General features: G+C 41.6%; 1 protein-coding gene across 1 annotated transcript; it reads right to left on the reverse strand.

Annotated features, from left to right (window-relative positions):
* Positions 1-4,871: 4,871 nt before the first annotated feature.
* Positions 4,872-25,674, reverse strand: scarf2 (scavenger receptor class F, member 2). The gene is made up of 11 exons (XM_069178127.1): positions 23,654-25,674; positions 21,190-21,248; positions 20,994-21,095; positions 19,105-19,624; positions 18,392-18,610; positions 18,039-18,167; positions 17,591-17,694; positions 16,222-16,336; positions 15,816-15,913; positions 10,104-10,259; positions 4,872-8,592 (listed from the first exon to the last, which is right to left on the reverse strand). The coding sequence occupies exons 1-11, from the start codon at positions 23,761-23,763 to the stop codon at positions 7,376-7,378; spliced, it is 2,829 nt and encodes a 942-aa protein (XP_069034228.1). The 5' UTR covers positions 23,764-25,674; the 3' UTR covers positions 4,872-7,375.
* Positions 25,675-25,684: the final 10 nt, after the last annotated feature.

Raw genomic sequence — 25,684 nt, forward strand, 5'->3', positions numbered from 1 at the left:
AAGGAGAACAACTCTGCGTCAACATGTTTTTGTGACTAGTTCTGGCAAAAAAAAATATAAAATTGGAGAGAAAGTTTGCGTCTCCAACAACAAAGCTGCTGTAAGCTACAGTTGGTCGGTCGCAGACAGGACTGATTGTCGGGACAGCTGGGGTTCAGTGCATAAAAACATAAGCCATCTGCTTATTTTCCTTTAGGTTTGGGCAGACACATTGGGTCTTGTGATCATTTTCCGTCCCAATATCGCTCTTTTTTTTTTTCTGCTCTGGGATGAAGTGAGTGAGAAACAGAGGGGAAAAAACAAAAAACAAAAAAAACTTTGGGTCAGCTTGTGGAATTATGTGAAAGCTGAAACCTCAAGCCACATTATGAAGTCTGAAGTCCCACTTTACTGCACAGATAGCGGATGGATGGGTGTGTGAGGAAATAGGGGGGGATAGGGGGGGAGGGGGGGCTGAGGGAGAAGGAAAATAGGCCACAGAGAAAGACACGGGAGGAGGAGAGAGGCTTTAAAAGAAGAAAAAAGAAATGAGAGAGAAAGGAAAAGAAAGAAAAAAAAAAAGCATCTGACTGATCTGCTTTCTATTAGCCATTCAAATCTTCTTCGCTAATACACTCGTTCCTTGGAATTATGCTGACAAAGGGGGGAAAATCCAGGGCAATTTGAAGTTCCAGACAACTGTTTGTACACCCACCCATTTAAAAGAAAAGAAAAAAAGAGAGGGAAAAGTCTCCATCTGGATAGAGAGACAGGCTGTAGCTTAATTACATATCTGGCTAGTCATATTCATTTGTCTATCCACATTTACACAGCGAGTCATGATGAAAACTGTGTGTATGTGTCTTCCAGAAGTTTCACATCTCCGAACAGTGCTAGAACAAAGATGCATTAGCTCGGGTCAAAGTGGTTTGAGGCGTCTCGGACGCAACAAAATGGGTTGAACAAGAGTAAATAGTAGTTTTTAGTCTCATGTATTGACTTTAAGTACAATGCTGATACATATATCCATTCCAGGCTCAGACTCAAGTCTTTTGACTGAGTTTGAGCACCTAACCAGCTTGTCTGAGCATCTATTTGGGAGGTCGGCTTGTTGTGTGGTTTCTCTTAATTTGTGCATTAAAATCAGCCTATTTTAGCTCTGTGCCAACGCATGGAGTCTCGGGTCCGTTATAATGACAGTCTTAAATCGCAGAGTGTGTAGATGTCACTGGAAATCTATAAACACACATTTGATGCCGATGCGGCCCCCCCACCTCCATTTTGGTTGCACGCTGACCTCAGATCTCGGTGGTTTTGGCTCAAGAAAAGCAGCAGCTCCATTTCCAGTAAATGTCATTTCATAGTTACTGCATTTCCACAGGGCTGAGAAAGAACATTTAACATGTAAGAAGGACTGCAATTAGACAGTGTTTCTTGCAGACACCGCGTCGACGGGGATAAGAGACGAAAACAGCGTTTTCAAATCTCCTCTGGCCATGTCTGATGCAATGAATCAGCCGGGGAAATGACAGCATTTTAGGAAATCGGGCTGCAGCAGACACACATTCATGTCAGACAGTCGTTTCAACACGAGAACAAAAAGCTACCTTTCAGTTGAAAAACATCAAAACCTCAGACATTTTGTTATACTAAGCTTTTCAGGAAATAATTTGTGTTAGTTCATCACACTGCAAGCCTTTCAACAACAGATTATCGGAAACAAAAAAGGGATTTGCATAGAAAACGTCTTTCTAGGACTACATGAAACCATGCCTTTGTTTCTGGAGCGCATCTGTATATTCAGCTAGTATACATTGCTTTCAACTAAAAACTTCTCACAAGCCGAATCCACTATCCCGAACTTAAATGGACACTGAAAAACTGCTCGACTAACTCCACGGTTGAATTAATATTTTCAACCACTTTCAAGTGTAACTCGACTCCACTTTCTTTCTGCTTTGCATTGCAGAAAATATTTGTCTTTTTCCCCCTCACTCATAAATTTCTTTCTTCCTCTGCTTGCAGGGACTGAAATGGCTACCAGATGTGGTTCCAATCTGTTCCTGTTGCCATGGAAACCCAGGGACTGGAATAGCTTTTTTCAGTCCAGGGCTTTTGGCTGACTCATAGGGCCTGAGTTTTTAAAGCCTCGCTGTTTCTTTAGACATGGCACATTGAGGGCGCCCCAGCTCCAAGTCATGTTTAAACTGGCAGCCAAGATGTCACTGAACCCCCTTCCCACTCTCCAATACCTGACTTTTTGACCAAGCTTTGCATTATCCAGTATAGTTGCTCCTTTGTGTTGCTGTGCCAAAGCGAATTTATGTTTCACACGTCAACGTTAGAAACCAAGTCAATAAAATGAGCAAAATATTACTCTTAGCTCACTGTAGAGGAAAAAGAAAGAAAAAAAAGCCAAGTTTCATAATCATAAACCTCTCCCATTCAAGTCCATCCACGAGCAGCAGGCACAGAAATCCATCAGAAGTCATACACATGCTTAATCTACACAGTTTACCTTGAAATGCTGTGCAGTGGTGACTTTCAATGCACATTTCCAATCTGCGACTTTCCCACAATGTGTCAAGGATGAAAAGCCTGACAACATGTGTTGGTATGCTCAGCTGAGATTCTTCCCCATCTGCGTGTTCAGCACGGGCAGATGGAGGCAGTTGTGTCAACATTCCTCTCTATTCTGGCAATAAATCTGACTTCAAACCGTTGTCACATGAAAAACGGGACGATTCAGGGAGTTGGGGCGGGGGGGTAAAGATTCCAATATGGGGTTTGGCTGACAATCCGTAAAGGAAGAGAAATTTATTTGGAAAAATCAACGTTGCAGTTGTCAGATTTAGGAGCAGGTATCAAACAGTCAAAACAGGGGAGACTGAAACCATGTCAAACTGTGACCTATGAAAGACTAAACAGAGAGCAGATTTGTGAAGCCGCACGCAGCGGTTCTTTGAGCTCAATGTTATGGTGATATCAGCTTGCAACTATGCTCACAATGGCAATCTTAACATTCAGATGTTTACCAGGTATAATGATAACCATGTAAGTTTTGAGGTTTGGCTTGCTAATATCTGCTAATCAGCACTAAACATTAGTTCAGCCAGTCCGCTTTCAGGTCAAAACATTTTATCCAAATATAAGTCAACAAGACTGATGGATAATCAACACGGTTTGTTTATTAACCATGTCTGTGTGACATTTTACCTCACCGACACGTGAAAAGTACATACACGTATGAAGAAGGAGGTCATGTGACCTCCGTGAGCAGAAGGTTGGGGGTAGATGGGCGGAACAAACACAGGTCGTTCATTTAAACAACTGTTTGACTTCATGTGAAAGCAAAAGTCAATGTGTTTTTTTTTTAAGTTACACACATAATGTAAATTACTTAACGTATGTAACATACATGACTTACATGACTGAAATTACTTTTTTAACCCAAACCATCTTTTCCTAACCCGAATCAAGTTGTTTGGGTGTCTCACCCGAACCAAATTGCAACTGTGTCACAATTAACCCAACTTGTGTTATTTTCCTAAACCTAACTGCGTGGTTTTTGATGCCTAAACTGAGGCACCTTACTTTTCATGCCTAGGTGAGGCGGTGAATCTGGGACTGATGGGTGTATTACGTTATCGGGTTGGTTTAACAGATATTTGGTCAAAAACCAAAGTGCAACCACCAATCCATTTGTTATCAGTTTTAAGACAAGGCTTTATCAAAGGAGGTATTTCCGTGATGGGTCCTTGTAAATCGGGCTAATAAATCAGGTTTTAATGCCCTTAGAATACTAACCATACCAATGCATGTAATACACTCGTCAATCCACTAGAGGATACGGTGTGAGTGTCATGTTTTGCCTTGCCTTGGCGTAAGGAGTACATGCATGTATGGATAGGAGAAGAAAGTCATGTGACCAAGGTTGTGTGATGAAGGTCATTTTACGAAGTACAACATAAATAAAGCTGGTAGGTCAAAGGGGGTTGGATGGATCCAACCCAGGACTTTCAACAAGAAGACCAGAGTTGAAGTATGTGAGAAAGAGACGTGGGTTTCTTTAAAGAAATCTTTTCCTAACCGTAACCAAGTGGTTTTTAAAACCTAACCGCATGGTTTGTGTTGGCTAAACCTAAGGCACCTTACTTTTCACGCCTAGGTGAGGCAAAGCGTGACACTGAAACAGTATCCCGTAGTGGACTGGCTGGTGTATTCCAAAACAAACAAAGCTCATTCACCTTCTGGTTCCAATGATCCATCCATCCATCCATCCATCCATCCATCCATCCATCCATCCATCCATCCTTATATGCATCTATTCATCTGCCTTGTGGCCCAGTTTTGGCAATATCCTTCTTCTCCCCTCCAAAAGAGGACACATATGCAGCGTGTGATTAACTCCTTTGCACAGAGTTTCCACTGTTTGTCCCCCATGAAAGGAGCTCTTGTCCCCCCCCCCCCATCCTGAAGGAGCCAAATCAACAGTCCCCTGGTTCCCCTCGAGCTCTTTGAAGATCCGCTGTGACTGAACGACTCTGCAGGACTCCTGCCTCGTCTCTGGGATTCAACCGTCTAGTAGCCCTGAGTCACAGGAAAGGGTCAAATATCAATCAGCATTCTAATGATTCTCTTTAGAGAATACAATAGAAGATTTATGTGGTGTATTACTCAGTATATCCGTATTGTTGTTGTAGTGGAATGTACACTGGAATCAGACACTGGAAAAAGAAGCTAAGAAGAGGTCATGAACCCATGAGAACCAACAAGGGAAGCTAATTAGTAAACGATAACTGTCAATGTAAATTGATTAAATGAGGACTGTTTTTTTAAATTCTGGTTTGACTATAGCTACATGTATTGCTCTTTTATTCCAAAGAAGTACATGAGGAAACACCAGTTTAATAACCATACACAAATGGAAATCAAAGTTGCAATAAACAAACCACAAAAGACAAAATATACCTTACAGTTGGTAAGCAGCTTTTTCAGGCCCTTCTTTACAAAAATGCACTGTAAGCCTATAAAAACAGGCACGGGCCAGTCAGATAAAAATTGCCACTTCATAATTACACAATATTATGGTTTTAAGTATATGCAACTGTTTCAACAGTGGTATGCTAGTAGTATTGTACAATCCTTTCTGTATGAGTTAGTTTTTTTTTTTTTTTATGGGAGGCAATAATAACAAATGGAGGGAACAAGAAGGTTACAGATTTCCTCTGCAGCTATTAATGCCATATAATTACACTCTGCGTCATGCAGTTAAGTGTTACACAAACAATAACATCAACAGAGAACAATTACAAAGCCAATGTAAACTTTACAAGAGGGAAAGTACTCATACTGCAGGTTTGCTTCAGAGCCCAAAAATAAGCAACATAAAAACAAAAAAAAAGCAAATACAACATGAAAGCCAGTTCATTGACACCAAGGGAAACAGAAGAACCTAAAAGGTCATATAAGCACAGCTTACAACGATAATAAAAAGTACACAATGTATACAAGTAAAAATGTTGAAAAAATAACCAAAGAAATGTGTTGTACCTTGATAAAAACATGTAAAACCAAGATTTTTTTTTTTTTTCAAATGAGCTGTGAATGTAAAATATTCCTCTGCTTAACACATACCAATTTTGAGTGCTACTCACAAGATAACGATCTACCAATAACTGAAATAAAAATGGTTTATTCACCTTGCAAAATTGAATTAGTCCAGTTGAAGTATCCCACCCACCCCAACACTTTTTTTGGTTCACTTATTTAAGGCTCAACACTTGAAATAAACATTGAGAATAGTATTAGGAAAACAGAGCTTCTTTTGCTTAAACTGATCTACAGTTGAGGCACATTTGAACACTTGAGGCACAGTACCATTTAGTCTTACAGTCTTACCCCCAAGCAATGACACTGAAACACCTTTTTATTCAGCATTAATCTGCCAGCATCTGATAATATTATCCTTGAGGGACAAAACAGCTTTGACATTTTTTTTTTTTATTTTTTTTTTTACACAGAGTACCCTGATGGCATAAACAAGTGAATGTGTAATGCGAATAGCTCAAATGGTGATACTGACCTAATTTCTTGACTAAACTGAACAAAGACAGAGACACATGACAGGCTCCTTGTGTTGTCTGATCTGTAGAAAATGCTACTTACAGCGATTATTTTAACCAAACTATCTATTGCCTCTGATCTACAAGGAGGATATTGTCTTGCAGTGTGCTTTCCTATAAACAGAGCATATGGAACTGCAGATGCTCCTCTATTATAGAGCGAAAAGTAATTTTAAAGTGATTTATAAGCATGGTATTAAGTGATAAGGCATAGCTTGGGGTTTCATTTTTTGGTTTAGTGGTTTAGCTGACTGAATCAAACATACAGTAAGAGCACATTCTGGTGATTTGGTGTTAGCAGAAGTATGAAAGAAGTTTTAAACAGCCCTTTATTACAGAAAGATCAAAGAGCTTGTGTGGGATTTAGCCAACCATGTCTGACAGTTGGACAAATGAGGGCTAAGACTCAACATCCAAAAAAATTCTGTATGGAAGAGCGTTGAAACCCAGAATGACACTCTATGAGGAATTAAAGGTGTCTCATAAGTATGGAAGACATTCAAGTCCTAAATGTTGCATAACTTGTGTACCTCGTGGTGTCAAATTTGGTGAAAATCAAAATGTAAATGTATTTTCTTTGGTAAAATCAAAGTTCTCCAGCAAATCACTCCGAAACTGTCTTGCTCTTATCTATCAATATTCAAGTCCATCATCATCTGCAAAGAATAACCTTGACATTAGGAGCGAGGGTTATAACTTAACTATCCAACTGCAACTATGTCTTTGCATGTTGGTCCATCCAAATGAGAAAACAAATAAAACAATTAGCTTGTAATCCTCAAAGGATCTAATTTTCTAGTTATTTTTAGTACCTTTAGTACCTGTGATGAGCATACATAAAAATAGCTATTTTTCTGATGGCAAATTACAGTTATACAACCTCAAAAGCAATCCATATATAAATATAGTGGTGGACATACTGCAGAGGAATAGAGATGAATGAACTTTGGATTATGTCTTTGCGCCACTGTTCTCACAGTTGTGTCCGGTTTAGCCACAGGTTGTGGTGTGAGGTTGATACATAGTTACGCAAAAAAGGATTCTTGAAATGTAATACAATAGTGTATAGAGGTTATCATATAATACACCTCACCAATACAACTCAGTTGCACCCTTGGTTTGAAAGCATTTCTCACTCTTGACTGGTCCTACAGTCATAGCACACTCACACAGAAACATTGTTTAAAATTCCTTGGTCGAAAAACTACGTGCTGGTTCGCTTTCCAACAAATTCATTTAAGTCTCTTTGTGCAATTTTCTGTTAAAAACACTTATTTCACTACCTGTGGTGGCATAATGGCTGTCTTTTGCTGGGGTGTTTTACTTTCCGGTGTATCCAAAGTTCCCTCCTTGCCTTTCTTCCTGGGTGGCTTTTTTATTGGAGTCTTCTTTGGTGTAGGATCCAACGGGTCCCCTGCCCTGGAGCCGTTCAAGTCCTGCTTCTCCGGGCTCTTGGCTTCAGGGGTCCCAAGGTTGGTGGTGACAGGCGCCACCATCTTCTGGAGGCTGCTCGAGGTGGGCAGCAGGGGCTTGGTGGAGCCTTGCTGGCTTGATCCACTGGAGGCGCTCCTCTTGGCTTTTTGTGGAGGTGTTGGCTTTTCTCGGTGTCCCTTGGGCGTGGAGAGACCATTGGTCTTTGTCAGGCCCGTCCCCTCATTCCTGTTGATGCTTTGGGTTTTCTCCTTGAGCTGAGCGGCCAGCAGCGTGGCAGCCTCCGAATTCATATGAGGATGGATGACCTTCGGGCTCTTGGGTGGCTCTTTAGGGGTCTGCTTTGGATTGTCAACACTCTTTTTCTCAGATGAGGAGCTGTGGAAATTACTAATCTTCTTGAGGGCATTCTGAACAACACCATTGATGTGCTCCATGTGACTCGGACTGCTGTGCTCATCCCCAGACTTCTTACCTCGCAGAGGTTTGTGTTTGCTGGGGGAGCCATGAGCATCAGCCTCCTTCCCCTCCTGTTTCTTCTGTTGCTCACGACTCTTTTCTTTCATTTTCTGCCGCTCTTCACTCTTGGATGAGCCATCACTGGAGCTCCTCTTTTTTTCCTTCGGCACTGCAACAGCCTTAATTCCACACTGCTGCTCTAGCTGGGGAGACCCTGTGGTATTACCATGTATCCACGACACCTTGGGCTTAGTGGATGGGTCTGGTGGGCGTGGTTTGGGCTTGCCAGGTGAAGGTGGTGGCTTTCCATTGCGCTTGGCCTCCGGTGTAGGAGTGCCATCCCCTTCCTTGCCGCTGCTGTCGTCCTCTCTGGACTGCTTGGAGAGGCGGGCGATGCGAGCATAGAGGGCTGCAGTTGTGGACTCAGAGCCGCTGGTGGAGCCTTCACTGTCAGAGGACTTGAGTAGAGGCTGCTCGCTGCCTTCTGGTTTGGTGATACTTGTGTCTTTGAGGGAGGTGTACTCTCCTGCATCATCCTCGTCAGGGACAGCTTCCAGCTGCTCTGCTGCTGGACTTTCTTTGCATTCATTCATAGATTCTGTGGATCATTGGCAGATTAAAAGACATTAGTCAAAGATGCTGTTTTTAATTCATTTCACTTTGTTGCTAATATAGCCTTAATTTTTCTGGTATGACCACTAGCTTATGGCTTACTATATACAGCCCAGTATCATGCCAAAGCATGTAACATACCTGTTAGTCGACAAGAGAATACTGTGTGAGCGTGATGTTTTGCCTCGCGTAGGCGTGAAAAGTACACACATGTATGACAAGGGTCAAAGAAGGAAGTCATGTGATGAAGGTCTTGTGACTAATGTCATGTGACGGAGGTCATTTGACGAATTACTAAAAGAGCAAAATCCAAAATGGGAGGAAGGATTGGGGTAGTTCAATGGAGCAAATCCCAGACTTTCACCCAGGAAACTAGGGTTTGAGAAAGCAATGTGGTTTTCCTTCAGTGAATTTCCTGAATCATTTTGCCAACTCAATTAAATGTTTTCACATTTACAAAAATAATCATCATAATAATTGTGTACTGTAAGTCAATAAATCAAAACCTTCAATTAATAATAATAACATATAACATACACTAAAGTAATATAAGAGACAAACAGTAGTCTGTAAATCTGAAACTTCTGAACAATGTATTGTATCTGTGACCTTCACAAGTAGCTTTTCATTGTTCCTTCTGTAGAGACATTTTTGTCATATTTTTTCTCTACAGAAATACGTTATTTAAAGACTGATATCTTTACCACTTCATTTTCTCATACACATATTTGAATTAGAACAACTCCAATACAAAAGAGCCTTACTGTGCAACTCTAATTCAAAAAGCTTTCATGATGTTTACAGATATTATTTCATGCCTGAAGGTTTTTACTGAGAATCCATTGTGTCAAAGTCCTTGAAACGTTCACAGGGAAAATGTGAACTAAACCAAACTATTATGTTACAGCTAAAAAAATTATCAAACTTTGCAGTGTCATACTTACAGAATAGAAACTGATGGAACGGGTGTTTTCCACTAAACTTCAAGGAGTTAGTCATTGTTTGGATCTGTGCCACATGCTGACTTGACCATTCCATTTCCTGTTTATACTCTCCTCACTCTCAAAGGAAAACCTGGGCCTAGATGGCATATGATTAAAAGCCAACTATCTCCGTAATGAGATTTACAGAAGTGTGTGAGTCACTTCACGGTCACATTGGAGTTCTTGACTTCTTCAGAAACATGTGGCTGTGTGTGTGTGTGTGTGTGGCTGTGTGTGTGTGTGTGTGTGTGTGTGTGTGTGTGTGGCTGTGTGTGTGTGTGTGGCTGTGTGTGTGTGTGTGTGTGTGGCTGTGTGTGTGTGTGTGTGTGTGTGTGTGTGTGTGTGTGTGTGTGTGTGTGTGTGTGTGTGTGTGTGTGTGTGGCTGTGTGTGTGTGTGTGGCTGTGTGTGTGTGTGTGTGTGTGTGCTTGGGTATCCTGATGCCAAAGACAAATTGTAGATTTTGTGTGTCACTCCAGATAAGAAAACTGTTTGTTTATTCATATGATGACTCACCTTCATGGGGAACACAGTAAACCGGCCCCTCGTCTCCGCTCTCAAAGGAAGAGAAGGACTCCTGGGACGACCAGGAGGAGGGGGAGGGCTGCTCGGCCACAGATGGGGGCTCGATGAAGCTGCAGTTGAAGGTGTTCTCTGGGTCGTGGTGGGCTACTGAGAACAGAAAACAAATGCAGAAGCCAAAAGGTCAGTCAGGGGCTATTGTACTGTGTTACAAGAACAACAGTCTGTTCTCACTCAGTCTCACAGCAGAGCGCTGGTTAAAGTGAGTCTGGAAAAATTTTTATTTTATATGAGCTAACAAAAACTCTGACATTATGGGTTTTAATAAGTGAAAAAAAATGTGATAGTTTCAATATAGCTGTTTAGTATTAGCACAATTTGAAGGTTGAAACTAAACAATCACATCTGCAGTATATAGATTCTGGTTTTACCCACAGTTTCATTCTTAGCCGGTAAAAGTAAATAAAAGAAGTTCAAACCATTGTATGACAAAATTATCAGTCATCACCAAGATTACCAATATTGCTTTTTGTGGATCAGCAGCTCTGGTGACACCAAAATATCTTTCTAGTTATAAGGAGAATTGACCAATGCATTTGTACTTTAAAGGCATAGAGACACGAAACAGGAAAAGAACGAGAAGAGAAATAGGAAGTTGGTACACCTGCTAGCCTCTACACAATAAAAATATCTTCTCAAATGTGATATTTTCCCTTTTAAAATTTGTGAAGCTGTACAACAGGGAATCTTTCATTACAACACCGACATACAGTATAATATCTGATATATTAATGAAGAGCTGGAATCAAAGTTGAACCATTGCAATGTCATGACATCTCTACTCTTCTCTGGTATTTTGATGTTCAGCAAAATGAGCCACAAATGGGTCTTTCGTCATCTCCCAGTGACTCCTCTATGTCACCGATCCATTTTTTTCTCTCACTGTTGCTCTCTCTGTCCTCTCCTTCAGACACTGCAGTATTCTGCTGACCCTTCACTCTCTGGACAGCTGTGGTTTCTGAGGGAGACTTGGGGTTAATCTCCTCCTCTGGTGTGAACAGTGCAGTTTCGGCCTAAACTGTGCTGGGCGTTAACTTGACATGACTGACCACATCAGATGCTCCTGTTTACATGCCCGCTGATGACACATGGGCCCATTCATTTGTTCAGACCTCAGATAAACCTTCTATGGAAGGAATCCTGCGAACTGTACCAGGACTCTGGCCAGGAACAAATCCTTACTCCTTAGCTGTTGTTGTTTGACTATTACCAAGACAATGTGCTACTTAAAGAGATCTGCAGCTGGATTTTTGCAGACTCGGTCACTTTTAGAAACACTACTGGAACAAAAAAAACTTTCTATCACTCATATTTCACATCACAGATGTTTTACATTCTCATTACATCCCCCTAGTTAATGTTTCATACACGTAGTTTTGTAATGCTGCATAACAAGAAATTCTTTATCTCGAAAACGTTGAAACATTTCCTTCAAGAAGATGTTCTGTTTAGAATCTTCTCACCATATCAAACATGTAGGCTATCATTTATTTTTCATCATCTAATCGTAAAATTTGGACCCTCTTACTTCCCATGTACATCCATCTGGCTCACACTGTGTGACTTTCTGCTGCGCCTTTCTTGCTTTCAGCTTTTTCTAGAGCAACAACCACATTTAGTCATGTTTTTGCTGTTGTTTCCCCCCTTAAGGCTGCTAGTTTTCTAGTTTAGATTTTCACTGGAGGTCACTACTTCACAACTATTTTAAAATCTTACTGTTGACCTAGGCAATATGACTCATTACGCTCGTCTTCTATACTAACTAAAAACAATCGTTCTTTAAACAGATGTTCTTACATTTTACCAAAGCAAGCAGTCTAAACCTCTGAACCACATGTAAGAGTCTGGGAGTCAAATGTCTTTGTGTCACTCGTGCAATGTCAACACAGTTGCAACATGTCAACAATAAGCGGCTATAGATGTGTGTGAAAGGGTTAAAACGGGCCAAAAACAGCAAGTATTTTGATACGAGGAGGGGACTTCCATTCAAGGGCACACAATTAGTGATTATTTAAGGATATCCTGTTTACCAGAAAAATACCAACCTGCTTGTTCTATATGTGCTCTTAATGTTGGACTGATGTGGCTATAAAAAGGACTCTAAGTCCTACATGGCACTATTTTCTTGACTAGACGTACTGTTAAGGAGACATAAGGTTTGTGTGGATGTGATATATTATTACCAGTCTATGAGAGACAGAAGTAAGACACATTGTTTTCAAATTATAATAAGAAAGATGTAAATGAATATAATAAGAAATAAATGAACCAGATCACAGTAAGTGCTCTGTCTGTTCTTGTGCCGGGTCCTCACTGTGCAGCAGCAGGCACACAGGAAGAGCCTCTGAGGGGCTCAGGAATGTAGAACAGCTAACCTATGCAAAGTTTTCAGTCATGTTAGTCAACAAGCTAACACATGGGCATTTTGCGAGATTTACTTATACGCAGTGATGAACAACTGCTGCCCTTGAAAGCTGCTTCCTCCAGACTTGGAGTCCAGTGGGGCAGATTGCACTGCAGACTGGACGCCACTATGATCCCTCCCTACGTGGAGGCCGCCACACAACAGGGCATTATTGATACATACCAGCTGCAGGGCTCCACCACCACAGTTGCTCAGTGGGGCAGGGGTAGGCTAGAGGCTAGAGACGTGGGCTACAACAAGAAAAGCTGCTAGTTTAAATACCTTGGGAAATCTGGGCGTGGAATGGAAACGTGCCAATAAAAAGGCTCAATATGTGTTAGCCTGATGTAGCTTGTGTCAGGGCGACAAGGTTGCATGTACAAAAAACAACAAACAAAAACAACAAAAGCACTGTCACCTTCTGGACACGAACCTCATCATCCTGCATGGTAGTCTTTAACTAATACCACCAAGTCACCCCTCATACCTCCTAATGCCACTAAAAAAATGTCCTTTATTGCCTATATTGCGGGACCTTGGTCACATGATCCTGTGTCACATGACATTTACCTGAGTGTAAGTTTCATGCTTTCAAAACTTGTAACGTTCACGCTTAGACAGCCCAAAGCGTGTCTATTTCACGTTTTGCTGTAGTGGGCTGCCGTGTCTATTTCACACTTTACTGTGGTACTGGGTTGCAAACAAATATTAAATTAAGTGCCATCCATCAGTTCAATCACTCATCAATTTTATTAAGATATCTACATACCTACAACATACTATTAAAACTCAGGCATCTTTTTTTTTTTTTCCCACCTAAACTGATCCACTTAGTGTGAGTTTCGGGTGTTTCTGCCCATCTTATGAGGCAGCTCACAACTGCACTGTAAGCATTACTGCAAACACATTTGAGATCCCAGACAACTTTCCCTGGATAAATAAAAATGAAAAAAGCAGGTGGTGCAGCTCTCAACACTCATCCTCAAGGAAGCATTTGGACACAGAGGATGCAAGGAATGCCGGACAGAAGTGAATGTGGAGGGCGTGGAGTAAATACGCTTAGTATGGAATGCTAAACTATAAGCAAACAGCCTTAGTTTTGCCAAAAGGGGAATAGGTGACAGCGTGTTTATTTCTCTGATGCAAACTATACTGGGAGTAAATGTTGTCTTCTGTCCCTCATTTCTCCCCCGTTTCATTTTAATTTTGTCTTGCCACATCTGTTGCCACTGACCCTGGTGTGGATAAATCACAGTTCTGACACTAGCTCGGGTAAATTTGACCACTTCCTGTTTCCAGCCCCAATGGGCCCCCTCTGGAATGTGTGTGTGTGCTGGACTGTGTAGCTCCAGTTAGAGTTAGAGTTTCTAAATGTTGGCAGACCACGCTTCTGTGGGTAGACCAACAGAAAGCAAAGTGGCAAAAAATGTAGATAGAACAAACCAATGAGGAAGAAGAGAGACATTAACCAGTTTAACTAAGCACGAGTTTTGCCAGATTTGACCAATATTCGGCATGGTCAAAATGCTGAAGTTTTGACCATAAAGGCCTTAAAATGGATTTTCATTTCTGTCTAAACACATCTCTGTATCTTTATGATTTATTTGAGTTTTTCACAAACAAGTGTTACTGTTCCATACCAGGATTACAAAGACAACTCTGTCCCAGTGTTTTATTTTGACCTGAGGCGTAGTGGAGACAGATTATAGCTTAAATAATCAGCTGGATAACTGAGGAAGCACATGCTGCTCAGACATGGAAAAGAATTCTAGACCATCATGTCTTAACGCCTTCCACATCACACTCACTTCAAAAGACCTCATTTACAGCATCCACTTTTTCATAGTGAAGCCAAAGCAAGATGGGACGCTTTCTGTCACTGAACAGTTCATCAATCTTTTGTCTAGAGCATTTTTGAAAATGGTGAAGAGTCCAAAGTGCACTTCTTGACAAAACCAGAAGGTCCTGAGATTTGAGATGCTGGAACTGGGGAATGTTTAACTTTGTCGTTAGTTAAAGACTGATGAAGATTTTATGTCAGTGAAGTAATTTAGTAATTGCCTGATCATTTAAGAATTACTGTAAATGTCATCTCTATATTCTCTTAATGTTGTTAGCTCGACATTTATCTCCTACTTGAGTCAATAATATTTCATGATTATGGCTCCTATATACAGTAAGAATAACAATTCTGTGTATCTTAAAAATATTGGAGATATAAACGTGGAAAAAATATTGCCAGGGTGGTCTGATATGCAGTACATGGCAATACATCCTGCAACTGCATTTACTGTTATATGTTAGGTTAGGTTAGGTTAGGTAGTTACTTTATTAATCCCCGAGGGGACATTTTTTAAATTATAAATTAAATTTATATGTACTGTCACATCGCTAATAGAGGCAAGACAACTTTCTGCTCATACAAACGCTTGAATTTCTAAAGAAGTTCAGATAATGAAGTTTGTATTTTGAACCCTGCTGCACACAAACAGCCATGTTTGTTCTGGGGTTTAAAAGATCAGCATATCGTCTCTGTCTAAAAGACTGGGGTCACAGACAGATCCGTCACACACCACGAGACCTGCGCATGCAGCAGCAGGGCTGCAGCGTCCACCCAAACAGTGCAGCCTTTCAAAGCGCGTCACTCACCACCAGACGCCCCCCCCTTCCCTCCCCCGACAACCACCACGGGCCTTCTTTTAATAACACAGCCTCCTCCTCAGCACAAGAGAGAATTTTCTTGGGGAAGCAGACGATGGAAAAGAGTAAAGAAAATGGGCAGAAAGAAGGCCCGAGTTTAGAGTTGTAATAATATGAACACATGGCATTTGAGAGTGCCAAGAATAATAAGGGGCTCTAAAACCAGTACATTCCTTTCAAATGAAACCCCATACTCGCCTGGCAGCCACCACACACTTTTCTACCCTATTCATCATCTACAGTAAGTGGCAGACTAAGGTAAATGCTCACTCTGCCATTCATTTCTGTCATTGTCTCCAAACTGGAAACATCTCAAAGCATTCAAACTGAGTTTTTCTATTCACTGTTATCAACAGGAAACTGTCTGTCAGAATCTGAACTTCATTACATTCCTGCCATGTGCTAATTATCCATCACCAGTGAAGTTAGGAAGGACACAACTTCAGCACACAGTGGAGTACAAGCTCCAAAGAAAAGATTACATAAAACACAGCAGCCTCTGGCTGCACTGAGGATGGATATGAGAGAGTTTTGGGGCTTACCGACTACTTTGGGCAGTTTCTGTCGCTTCAGTGGAATACGGGGAAGTTTAGTGCTGATTCGGCTGAATCGTCCACACAAGATCCGCTTGGCTTTTTTGCTGTTGGTAGAGTTGTCTTGGTTAGGACTGAAAAAGGGATGACGCCATGGAAATCCAAATGAATCATTCAAAAGAGGCATTTTAAAATCTGGCCTTCTGCCTCTTTTGAGGGCTCAGAGGCTGCTGACATTGCTCCTCACACTGTAATGTCAAAATATAAAAGTACTTTCAATACAATTTATATGCATTTATTCATTTAACAACCTGGTACCTGGGAGAAAAAGTTCAATATTTTTGAGCCTTCTTCTTGAAACTCAAACCCCATACAGCATTCACTACTGAGGTGAAGACACCTATCTGCCACTCACTTGTGGTCGTCTTTGTGTCGACAGAGGCAGCAGCAGCACAGCAGCGACAGGAGGACAATCAGTAAAAAGGAGACCAGGGTTCCAGCAGCAATCACACCCATCCGCTGGTTGGGCTCTGAAAGACGAAATGCAGGGAATTCTGGGTGTGCCACATTGGTGCAGGGAAGCTGTGAATGCCAGTTTCAACAAAAATCTCCCTCTGTCATAACTAACACTTACATCTCTGGCATATAGTGAATTATTATAATTTACTGTAAAAGTACATTCAAACGACTAAAGTATAGAGATTTTATATAATCTTTGGTCCTGCAATAGATTTCATAATAAAGATAGAGCATGGCGCTGCATTAGTAATTGATTTCAATAGCTGCCTGACATTTAGGTATCTCTGAGGAAATGAAATTGCAATTGGCTGAAATTCAAAACAAATCGTTCATGATTAAAGTTACCTCCCTTTAATACATGGGACCACTTACCCTTTCATAGTCGATTTCCTGCAATCAACTTCCTCCTCTCACCCTCTCTTTACTACACGCCCTTCACCATAAATCATCGATGATTTATTAGCACCCCTCCCTCTTCAAGTGGAATACACCCCAAAGATAATAACTGCTGTATTGCACAAACGTGGACAAAATTTCGCACTTGCGAGGACAGATGACAGCAGAAGAGAAGCAAGCTATCAGTTAAGGGGTAAATAGCAGTGACCCTCAATTCTTTACGCTGCCACATGAGTCGGAGATGGATTGTTGGGCAGTCTGGGTGTGGCATGTTGTCATTGCTTGTTTGGAAGGAGGGGGAAGGTAAAAGTGACGTGGTCTTATGAAATCGCTGACCAACCTGCCACCACGCATCACGTCCACTAGGTTAAAATCCCTACTATCTTTCTGTGTTATACAGTGGCATTCTCTATTCTTGCCTCTGATATTTGCTTTTCAAACAATTTTTTTTTCTATACTCTCTGTCTCCATTTTAAGTTCTCTTTTTCTTTCCTTTCCTCCATCCCCCTCTTTATTTCTTCCTCCTTCCTTCCCCTCTCTCTCCTTTCTGGCTGAACAGGAACAGAGCCAACAAACACAGCCATAAAAAGGACACCGGTCGAGGTCTGGAAACGCTATCAAGGCTGCCGAGTCTCCCACTGCACACACTGACCTGAATAGATGTGTTTGCTGGTACTCGGCATGTACAGCCAACTATTAGACTTTTAATGCAAAAGTAGCATGACAGACATCTGAGTTTTGGATAAACAGCTCAAAGTGTTTGTGCAGTAGAGTTGGAGGCTTTGCGCGAGTTTCAAACAGCGGTTTCAGACTACTAACTAACAGCAAAGCATGAGGTTGTTCTTGAGAAAAATGTGGATTTTTCTTACGGAGATGGCAGGCCCCAGACACAGGGTCACAGTTCTTGTCATTGCAAGAGCAGGTTTGGTTGCAGTTGACTCCGTACTGGCCGGGTTGGCAGGTCATATTGCAGCTTGAGCACAGAGAAGAAACAAAAACAACATCTGTTTAATGTTTATTCCAAGTGACAGATGTGTAAAATGGGACAAAGAAATAGAGAGAAAGGAAAGACGTGTGACCGGCTCTTTGTTCCAAGCATTTTTCTCTGGGATGAGACTATTTTACTTTTCCATTCCAAGAGTGTACTTTATCACTTAAAATATCCCTCAAAACACAGGCTCAATCCTTCAATTCCCCAGATATATGAGTGTGTAACAAACGTAATGTGAAAGCCATCAAACCTTTTCACTGCGTGCTATGAAGCTGCCGAGGGCATAAACATACACTTTTTTGGCTATGAGGTGTCTCATGACTTACTAGGTGCCGTAAAAGCCCGGGTCACACAGGCATTCTCCTGTGACAACATGACAGATGCCGTTAAAACAGTGACTGCAGTTGTTCTCACAATTCTCGCCATAAGTGCCGTTGGGGCAGCGCACCTCACACCTAAAAAACACAGAAGGAATGCCATGATTACAGTCATTCTATAGCTTAGAAGTATATGCGTCATTGAAATGATCACAGTGCAGACAATGGTAATGCGGTAGCCAGTAGTAGAACATACTGCCATGAATATAATGACAAAGCTCTCGAGGTAACCAGGGCTGACTGAACAACAAAATACCACCGTGTTTGTTTGCATGTTTTTATTGTGTTATGTGTTTTCTTACCTGTCCCCAATCCAGCCGGGGTTACAGTGAGAGCACTTGCCGTGAATGGGGTCACAGTGGTGACCGTCCTTACAGGTGGGACACACTTCCTGGCAGTTCTCGCCGAAAAAGCCCTTGGAGCAGAGCTGATCGCATCGAGTCCCATTCCAGCCTCTGTCGCAGGTGATGCAGCGTCCTTCCGTCACCTTACACGGCTGCTGGCCTTTGCAGTGCCCGCACCTGGGGGAAAGAAAAGAAAATGTATTATCATTTATCTAATCTAAAATGGAGTGAAATACAATGATGCACAACATAAGGAAAGCATGTACGTTGGTATGCTTTAAATTGTTGCTCTGATGATCATTTAAAGAGGGAAATAAATGACACTGAACTTTAGCTGTGTTTATAGCAACTGTATCGTGTGAGAACAGCTCAGTCCATGGAAGGTAAAGCACTTAACCTGAATTGCTTTTACATGTTGGCTGATGATTATGGGATAATGCGAATACCAACTCCCAAATCTCACTTCATCATTGCTCCATTAAGTAACATGTTCAAATATTTTTAGGGTTATCAGCTGCAGCATATATAAAATCTTATTTCCTATCAAAACCACAAAACCACACAATAATATGGATCAGATGAGGAAAGTGAACATTAGGCCTCTGTAAAACTACATGTTTCCTGTGTTTTTGAAATGGTACATTTGCTCTCTGCCAAGTTTTTTCTCCCACCTGTTCCTGCAGTTCTGACCATAAAATCCAGCAGGACACGGTTCCCTGCAGAACTTCCCACGGTACCCTGGTGTGCAGGTACATGAGCCGTCGACCTGGTTGCACTTGCCGTGGACGCACTGGCAGTATCGTTCACAGCGTGGGCCCCACAGCCTCTCCCGGCACTGGCAGCGTCCCGTGAACTGGTCGCACGGTGAGTTGTTACAGTTACACTGGTTTGCACAGTTCCTCCCCGTCCAGCCGGGATTGCAGAGACATCGCCCCGTCATCGTGTCACAAACAGAGTTGATGCTGCAGTAGCAGTTGTTGTTGCACTGGGGACCCCAGACACCAGGGTGACATGTGCATTTTCCTGTGTCTTGGTCACACTTGCCCTTTTGGCACAAACATGCATTCTCGCAGTTAGGTCCCCAACGGTTGTGGTTGCAGGTGCACTCGCCGGTCAAGTCATTGCACTGGCCATTGGGGTAACAATTACATTTCCCCTTGCAGTCAGGGCCCCAGAACTGGGCAGGGCACTCTGTTAAAAAATAATGCAATCAGGAAATGGGAAAATTCTTCAAAGATCCTTAAACAAGAGTCTGTCACCAGGCTATCAAATTCTGATGCTGTACACTTAATGCACAGTAATGCTTTGAGATACTGCACATGCTAATACCAACAAGCAAAGGGCAATCCAAAGTTCTGAGAATGCCCCTTTTGTGTGTAAACAGATGAACATGAAATGAATAGAGCAGATGGAAGCTATAACTTTCGCGAACAACTATTTTATCATGGACTTTACACTTAAGCAGAGAGCGCACGTCATATTTTTGGGGAACAGAAAGAAGTCGCAGAGAGCCAAATCCACCTAGTGGTGGTGATGGAGAAAAATGTGTGTTTTCAGCGTACTGTGAACGACTACATTATGTTGGAGAACAAAAGTGCAATCGTGCCAAAGTTCGGGTTGTTTCACCACGTTTTCCCTCAGATGCCTCAGAACATCCCAGATGAACCCAGAGTTGACAGTCTGACCCTGAGGGACGAATTAATGATGCACAACCCTGCAAACGTCAAAGAAAACCCACTCGGTTGCCCTCCTGACCTGACGGCGCCAGTGAAGTTCTGACCCTCTTAAAAGTGAATGCCGCTAAAAACACCTCTCCTGGCACACTGCTTTATTGCTATAGGCTTTCTGAAGAATTTCAACGGTTGCCGATTTCCGGAGTTTCACACAAAATTTGAACTGTACTTTCTGCTTAAGTCCATGAGGAAATCGCAAATGCGCTTGTTCCGGTGGTCACAAAAATGTGTGCAACTCGGGGGCTGATGTTGTCCAAGCGGTGAAACTTGTAACACTCATTCAAGGTTATAGCTTCCCCCTGCACAGAACGGAGCTGCATGCGCTCTGTTTGTGTGCAACAGAAGCAGCTCCAAAACTTTTTGATCCACCCTCGTACACATTTTTTTGTTGCGTTCTCAAATTTGCTAATCGTCACTGAACACAACAAAAATAGCTGAGGCTGATGGTCATTGTTCAAAACTTTGTACACCTGACGAAGACATTAGATGGAAAGGGATGATAATGGTTATTACAAATCATCTTTAAGCAGAAATGAATATGTTTACAAAGGTGTTGGTGAAAACCACAAAGGAAAAATCAAAAGATCACCAAAATCAGCAGGGTTTATCCTCTGAGAACAATGACTGTCACTAGAAAATGTCATGGCAATCCTTTATCAGTTGTTGAAATATTCAGTCTGGAACAAAATGCTTGACTAATTGACTGACTGTAAAATGCAGCCGTCCCTCAAGCCTTGAACCTAGCATTGCTAAACAGCTAAAAGTGCCATTTAATGTTTGCTTTAATCTGACATTTCAGTCAAAAATGAAGTAAAAGAATCCCTTACTAGTGTCACAGCTAGCTCCAAAGTATCCATGACGACAGCGGCATTCATTCGGCCTGACACACACCTCATTTTCCTTGCAGGTGAAGTTGCCTTCACAGAGAGCTAGGGTGGAAAAGAAATAGGCCACATTATTTAACTGGCTTGCACAATGAGCCATATGACGTGTGCTGATGAATGTTAGCGCTACGGTACGTACGCGTCAGGCATTCATCCACTAGCTGCCCCCATCCACTGCAGCAGACCGATCCCGATGACCTGGAAACAAAGTTATGAGAGACAGAATGAGAGGGAGAAGATGAAGCACTAAAATACAGCGAAACAAACACAAGCGGCAACAAACCGCACTGAACTCATACCTCTCTGATCTTACAGTTCTTATTGATGTGGTTGATTCTGCAAACATATTGCGCATGGTGCATAGTCACATATCTCAATGTGGGTCGGCCCAATCTGTACTAGATACACACACTCCCAAGCCCTTAACCCCTGAATCTGTGCAGTTTGTCAGTTTCTTTAACCTCCCCAGCTTTGAGGAAGGAGTGTGAATATTCAGAGACGATATTTTGCGGACACATTTTAAGGCCTGACAGGAAAGGATGTATGCGTCTCCTCTTCCTCCCACGCCTGTGACCTCTGTGGAGTCCCTGCAACATGTCAGCTTCCCCTAAATTGTTTGAAGATGGCAGTGTGCATTCAGGGAGCAGCACTGTTGTTTTATCTTGACAAAATAGGAACCTGTTTGAGAACATGGTTCTCACTTCTGTATTTTTTTTACTTGTTGTGACAGGGAGACGGTTTTTCAATTTGATTTTTACCACTTTATATACTTAATATGGTGGTAGATTTAACTTTTTACCACTTAAATCCAATTAACACATGAAGTTGACCCATTTCTACTTTCGATGCAAACTCAATCCATGTCATCAAAGACAAATTACATTCAGTCATTTGTGGAATTAATTTGGTGTTTAGAAGCAAAGCTGCAGTTCTGTCATACAAAACACAACAACAGCCTTCGCCAAGGACTTCAATAGCTGCTCTTTCACTGATTCAAAAAAACATTTTCTGCATCAGGGCTGAAAACATCACAAGGCTAACAGCTTTTTTTTTTTTCCCCAAACATTTTAGAAACACTTGAAGCTAGAAAAGAAAGAGTGTTGAAGGCATCATCAAATACAGTAGTTGAGTTACGATGTGTTGCCCTTCCAGCTGCATTCGGCGTTTGTAATGTGAGGACACATATTGGAAACGCTGACTAGTAATGATAAATGCTGAACTACTTCCCTCTATTCATCTGATCCAAGTCAGCACAAACATTATGAGCATAATGGAAAAAGCAAGTGAGTGGGGAGGGGAGAGTTCAAAATGTAATGATTGTTAAATACAGCAAGGAGGGCACAATGTCAAACTTATAGAGCAGAGGCCGGGCTTCAAAAGGGCCTAAAATAGTGAAGGGCTATATGTTTTAGATAAATGACAATTTGTTGCCAAGTGAAGCAGAGAGACGTCTATGAGATGACAGCACAACTTCTGCTTTTGAAGAGCAGCTCATGATTACTTTCATTGTAAGTGGCCAGGAAAATGGAGAGTGTAGCTTTTTGGATAAGCTGTTTTCTAGTTTGCTCCAAGAGTATTTAGTTTTCATCCATCTTAAAGTTGGTCAGGCTATATGTGAAGAAACAAAAAAAAAAATCTATGAGCACATGGTTCCTTATGACACTTTGTTGAGAACATGTTGGGAAATGATCCACCACATTTGCTGTTTCTGGCCTACCACAATAATAGATCAGTCCAACAAGCTTGGATGCTGCAGACAGCAATTGTGGACTTGGATACTTTTCTGTTAAGTTACAACAGGCGCTAGACATCCACAGGCTCAGTAAGGGATCACCAAGAAATGCCGCTTGGATACCTTAACCTTAAAGAGAAGGCTTTCTGGATACTTAGATAATTCTATTGTTTTAAAAATACCTGATCTTCACTCCGAATTACTAACCAAAATCTATTCATTTCATCATTTAATAAACTTCCCCTAACTCTGAAATGTCAGTATTTCATTTTAAAAAGTGCATTATCAGCCACAACGTGTTATCAAACGGTGCCACGAATGCCGTGCGGGTCAATGAGCGCTCCCCCCACAGAGCACTGAAAACACTCCTGTTCCAGATGCACACATCTGTATAGCTGCTTTCTTCAATGGACTCCTCCTCCTGGTGTAGAAGCAGGACAGGGAACGTGTTATATGTAGAAAAGAAATAGGTCAACGTCAATTAATATAATAAACTACGCAAGACCCCTTGATATGAAAGTAATTAAAGTTCATGAAGTCAGCGGATCGTTTCACTAAAAGGTTAAAGACGACTTCTTACAATTTAGTGACAACTGCTATTTGTGCACACGGAAAACACTGCAAAAAAGCCAGTTTTACCAAGTTGTGACAGTCTTGTGCACAGTCAAAAAAAAAACCAAAAAAAAAAAGGTTTTCTTCAAGCAAAATGGGAAAATACTTAAAGAATGCAATAACACTACTTTTCCTCCCCAACTCTGGCGCATCCTGGAGGAAGGTGAGGCAGAAAATGTAAGAAGTAAAACTTCGAAAACAAGCTTATTTCCATTACAAACCAGTGGGATATCCTATTTTCTTAAGGACTGATGCTTACCCAGGTGATTTGCACACATTCCTGCCTTTGGGGTTGAGTTCTTGACTGAAACCGGAGCAAAAGAAAAGCCCAATCACCGCAACAACAGCAAACGAGTTCTTTACTTCCATTGTACAAGCAGCAGCATCCTTCTAGACGCCGTTTTTACTCCGCATTTCCCTCCTCCAAAAGCAACGATGGTGGGCTTTCACTGTACTTTACGCACTCCAACTTCTTTCACGCACATAATCCAAATGTAGCTGCTTTTAAATGGACGATCCTTGTTCTTAAGGTGTTTCTAAAAGTCGTGCCACCACCTACGCCATCGAGAAACTCAGCGGCAAAAACTGACCAGACAACAATCCCAAGCGCACAGCTGAAAAAAAAGTCAGAAAAGCCAAACGTGCAAATCACAGTACTCTGGGTGAAGGTTGTTCTCCTGCGGTGCGCTGTTTATTTCATGGGACGTTCCGTAAGAGGCCATAACGCAAATGGCTCCAGACTCATAAAGAATACAAAAAAACTAACTTTTTGCTGAAACAATGCCCTTAAGGCGTCTGTAAACGTGTATTGTTGATCATCTCTACAAAAAGTAGAGCAGATTGAAACAGATTGTGTCCGTTTCGCTTTTTCCCTCCCCGAGGAGAAGCGCTTTATCCGTTACTTTGGTCCTCTCTTGCGCTCTCAGGAGTGGCAGGAGGGAAATTCCTGATTTGTTACTCTATCATTGGCTTTGTGAGCCATGCGTGCGCCACCAAATTTACATAGGTCTGAGAGCAACAGAATCTGCTTTAATGGCCCGGGTTAAAAAAAAAAAAGAACAAAAAATGCGGGCTATTTCACATTTTAACACTGAATAGACTATAATGACAAAAATATTGCTCTTTAAATTAATAGAAATGAACAATATTGTCATTATTATATCTGCCAGTTGCACGTTTTAATGGCCTTGGATTTATTATGCAAAATTATGCATTACAGGTTGACATATAGGATTTGTAGAATAGTAACCTATTTTCATTTTAATAAACATATTGTAAAGGAGTTTGTAACACATGGATGGGGATAGTGTGTGTCCCTTTGTTTGGGGGGTGGAGGGGTGTGTAGTACAATAGCTCCCCCATCTGTTAACACCAACGAAGTGATGCTGACATACATGTATAACGCCCAACCTGCATTACATCCTGGAAACAAATGCAAAGCCTGTTAATCAAAGAAAGATGTGTTTTTGTTGTTTACATCAATGCTTGATAACACCCAGCCCAAAGACTATTCCCGAGAAATGGTTGCGCAATGCAAGTGCCTGAGTTGTCTTGTTTTCTCACAGTAGAAAATGCAATTCTACCTGTGGGCTTTTTAGATCTTAGAATGATTCAATAAATACATAACCCTCTTCAACATGTTCTGACGTGTTGATTCTAATGGTTTCATATGAGACAACCACTAATAATGAACAATGCTGTCTGATATTGTGACTATGTGGTCAAAAAATAGATTAGGTCCTTATGATGCGTAGTGCATGTGCACACATGGAAATTCCAGGGGTCGGATTGAATCCCACAATCACTTCATCACTTAGATAGCCTAATCGTGCATGATATTGTTTTTTTTCGCAAATTATGCCAAAAGGTGGGAAGTCAGGCAGGCAGGCAGTAAAACAGTCAGTCAGACAGTCAGTCAACCAGTCAGTCACTCAGTAAGACAGTCAGCCAGTCAGTCAGTCAATAGGACAGCAAGTCAGTCATTAAGACAATCAGTCAGCCAGTCAGTCAGTCAATAGGACAGCAAGTCAGTCATTAAGACAATCAGTCAGTCAGTCAGTCAGTAAAACAGTCTGACTACACAGCCAACTATAGTCTCTGATATGTGCTCCTTTGCACGGTGCCATGATTGAAGTCTTTCCAGTAAAGTTGAACTAGGGTTAGCTGAATAAAGGTACTGAAAAATAGGCTCAACAAATCCTTCCACTGTCGTAGTGGGTATCACGAAGACGCGTCTATAAGAGCTGGGGAACCTGCTCAGCGCGTGTGATGCCGAAAAGTTTGGGAGTCT

The sequence above is a fragment of the Embiotoca jacksoni genome, unplaced genomic scaffold (genome assembly GCF_022577435.1).
Source record: "Embiotoca jacksoni isolate LCO1_2020_lvr unplaced genomic scaffold, fEmbJac1.0.p SCAF_8, whole genome shotgun sequence".
Classification (NCBI taxonomy): Eukaryota; Metazoa; Chordata; class Actinopteri; family Embiotocidae; genus Embiotoca; species Embiotoca jacksoni.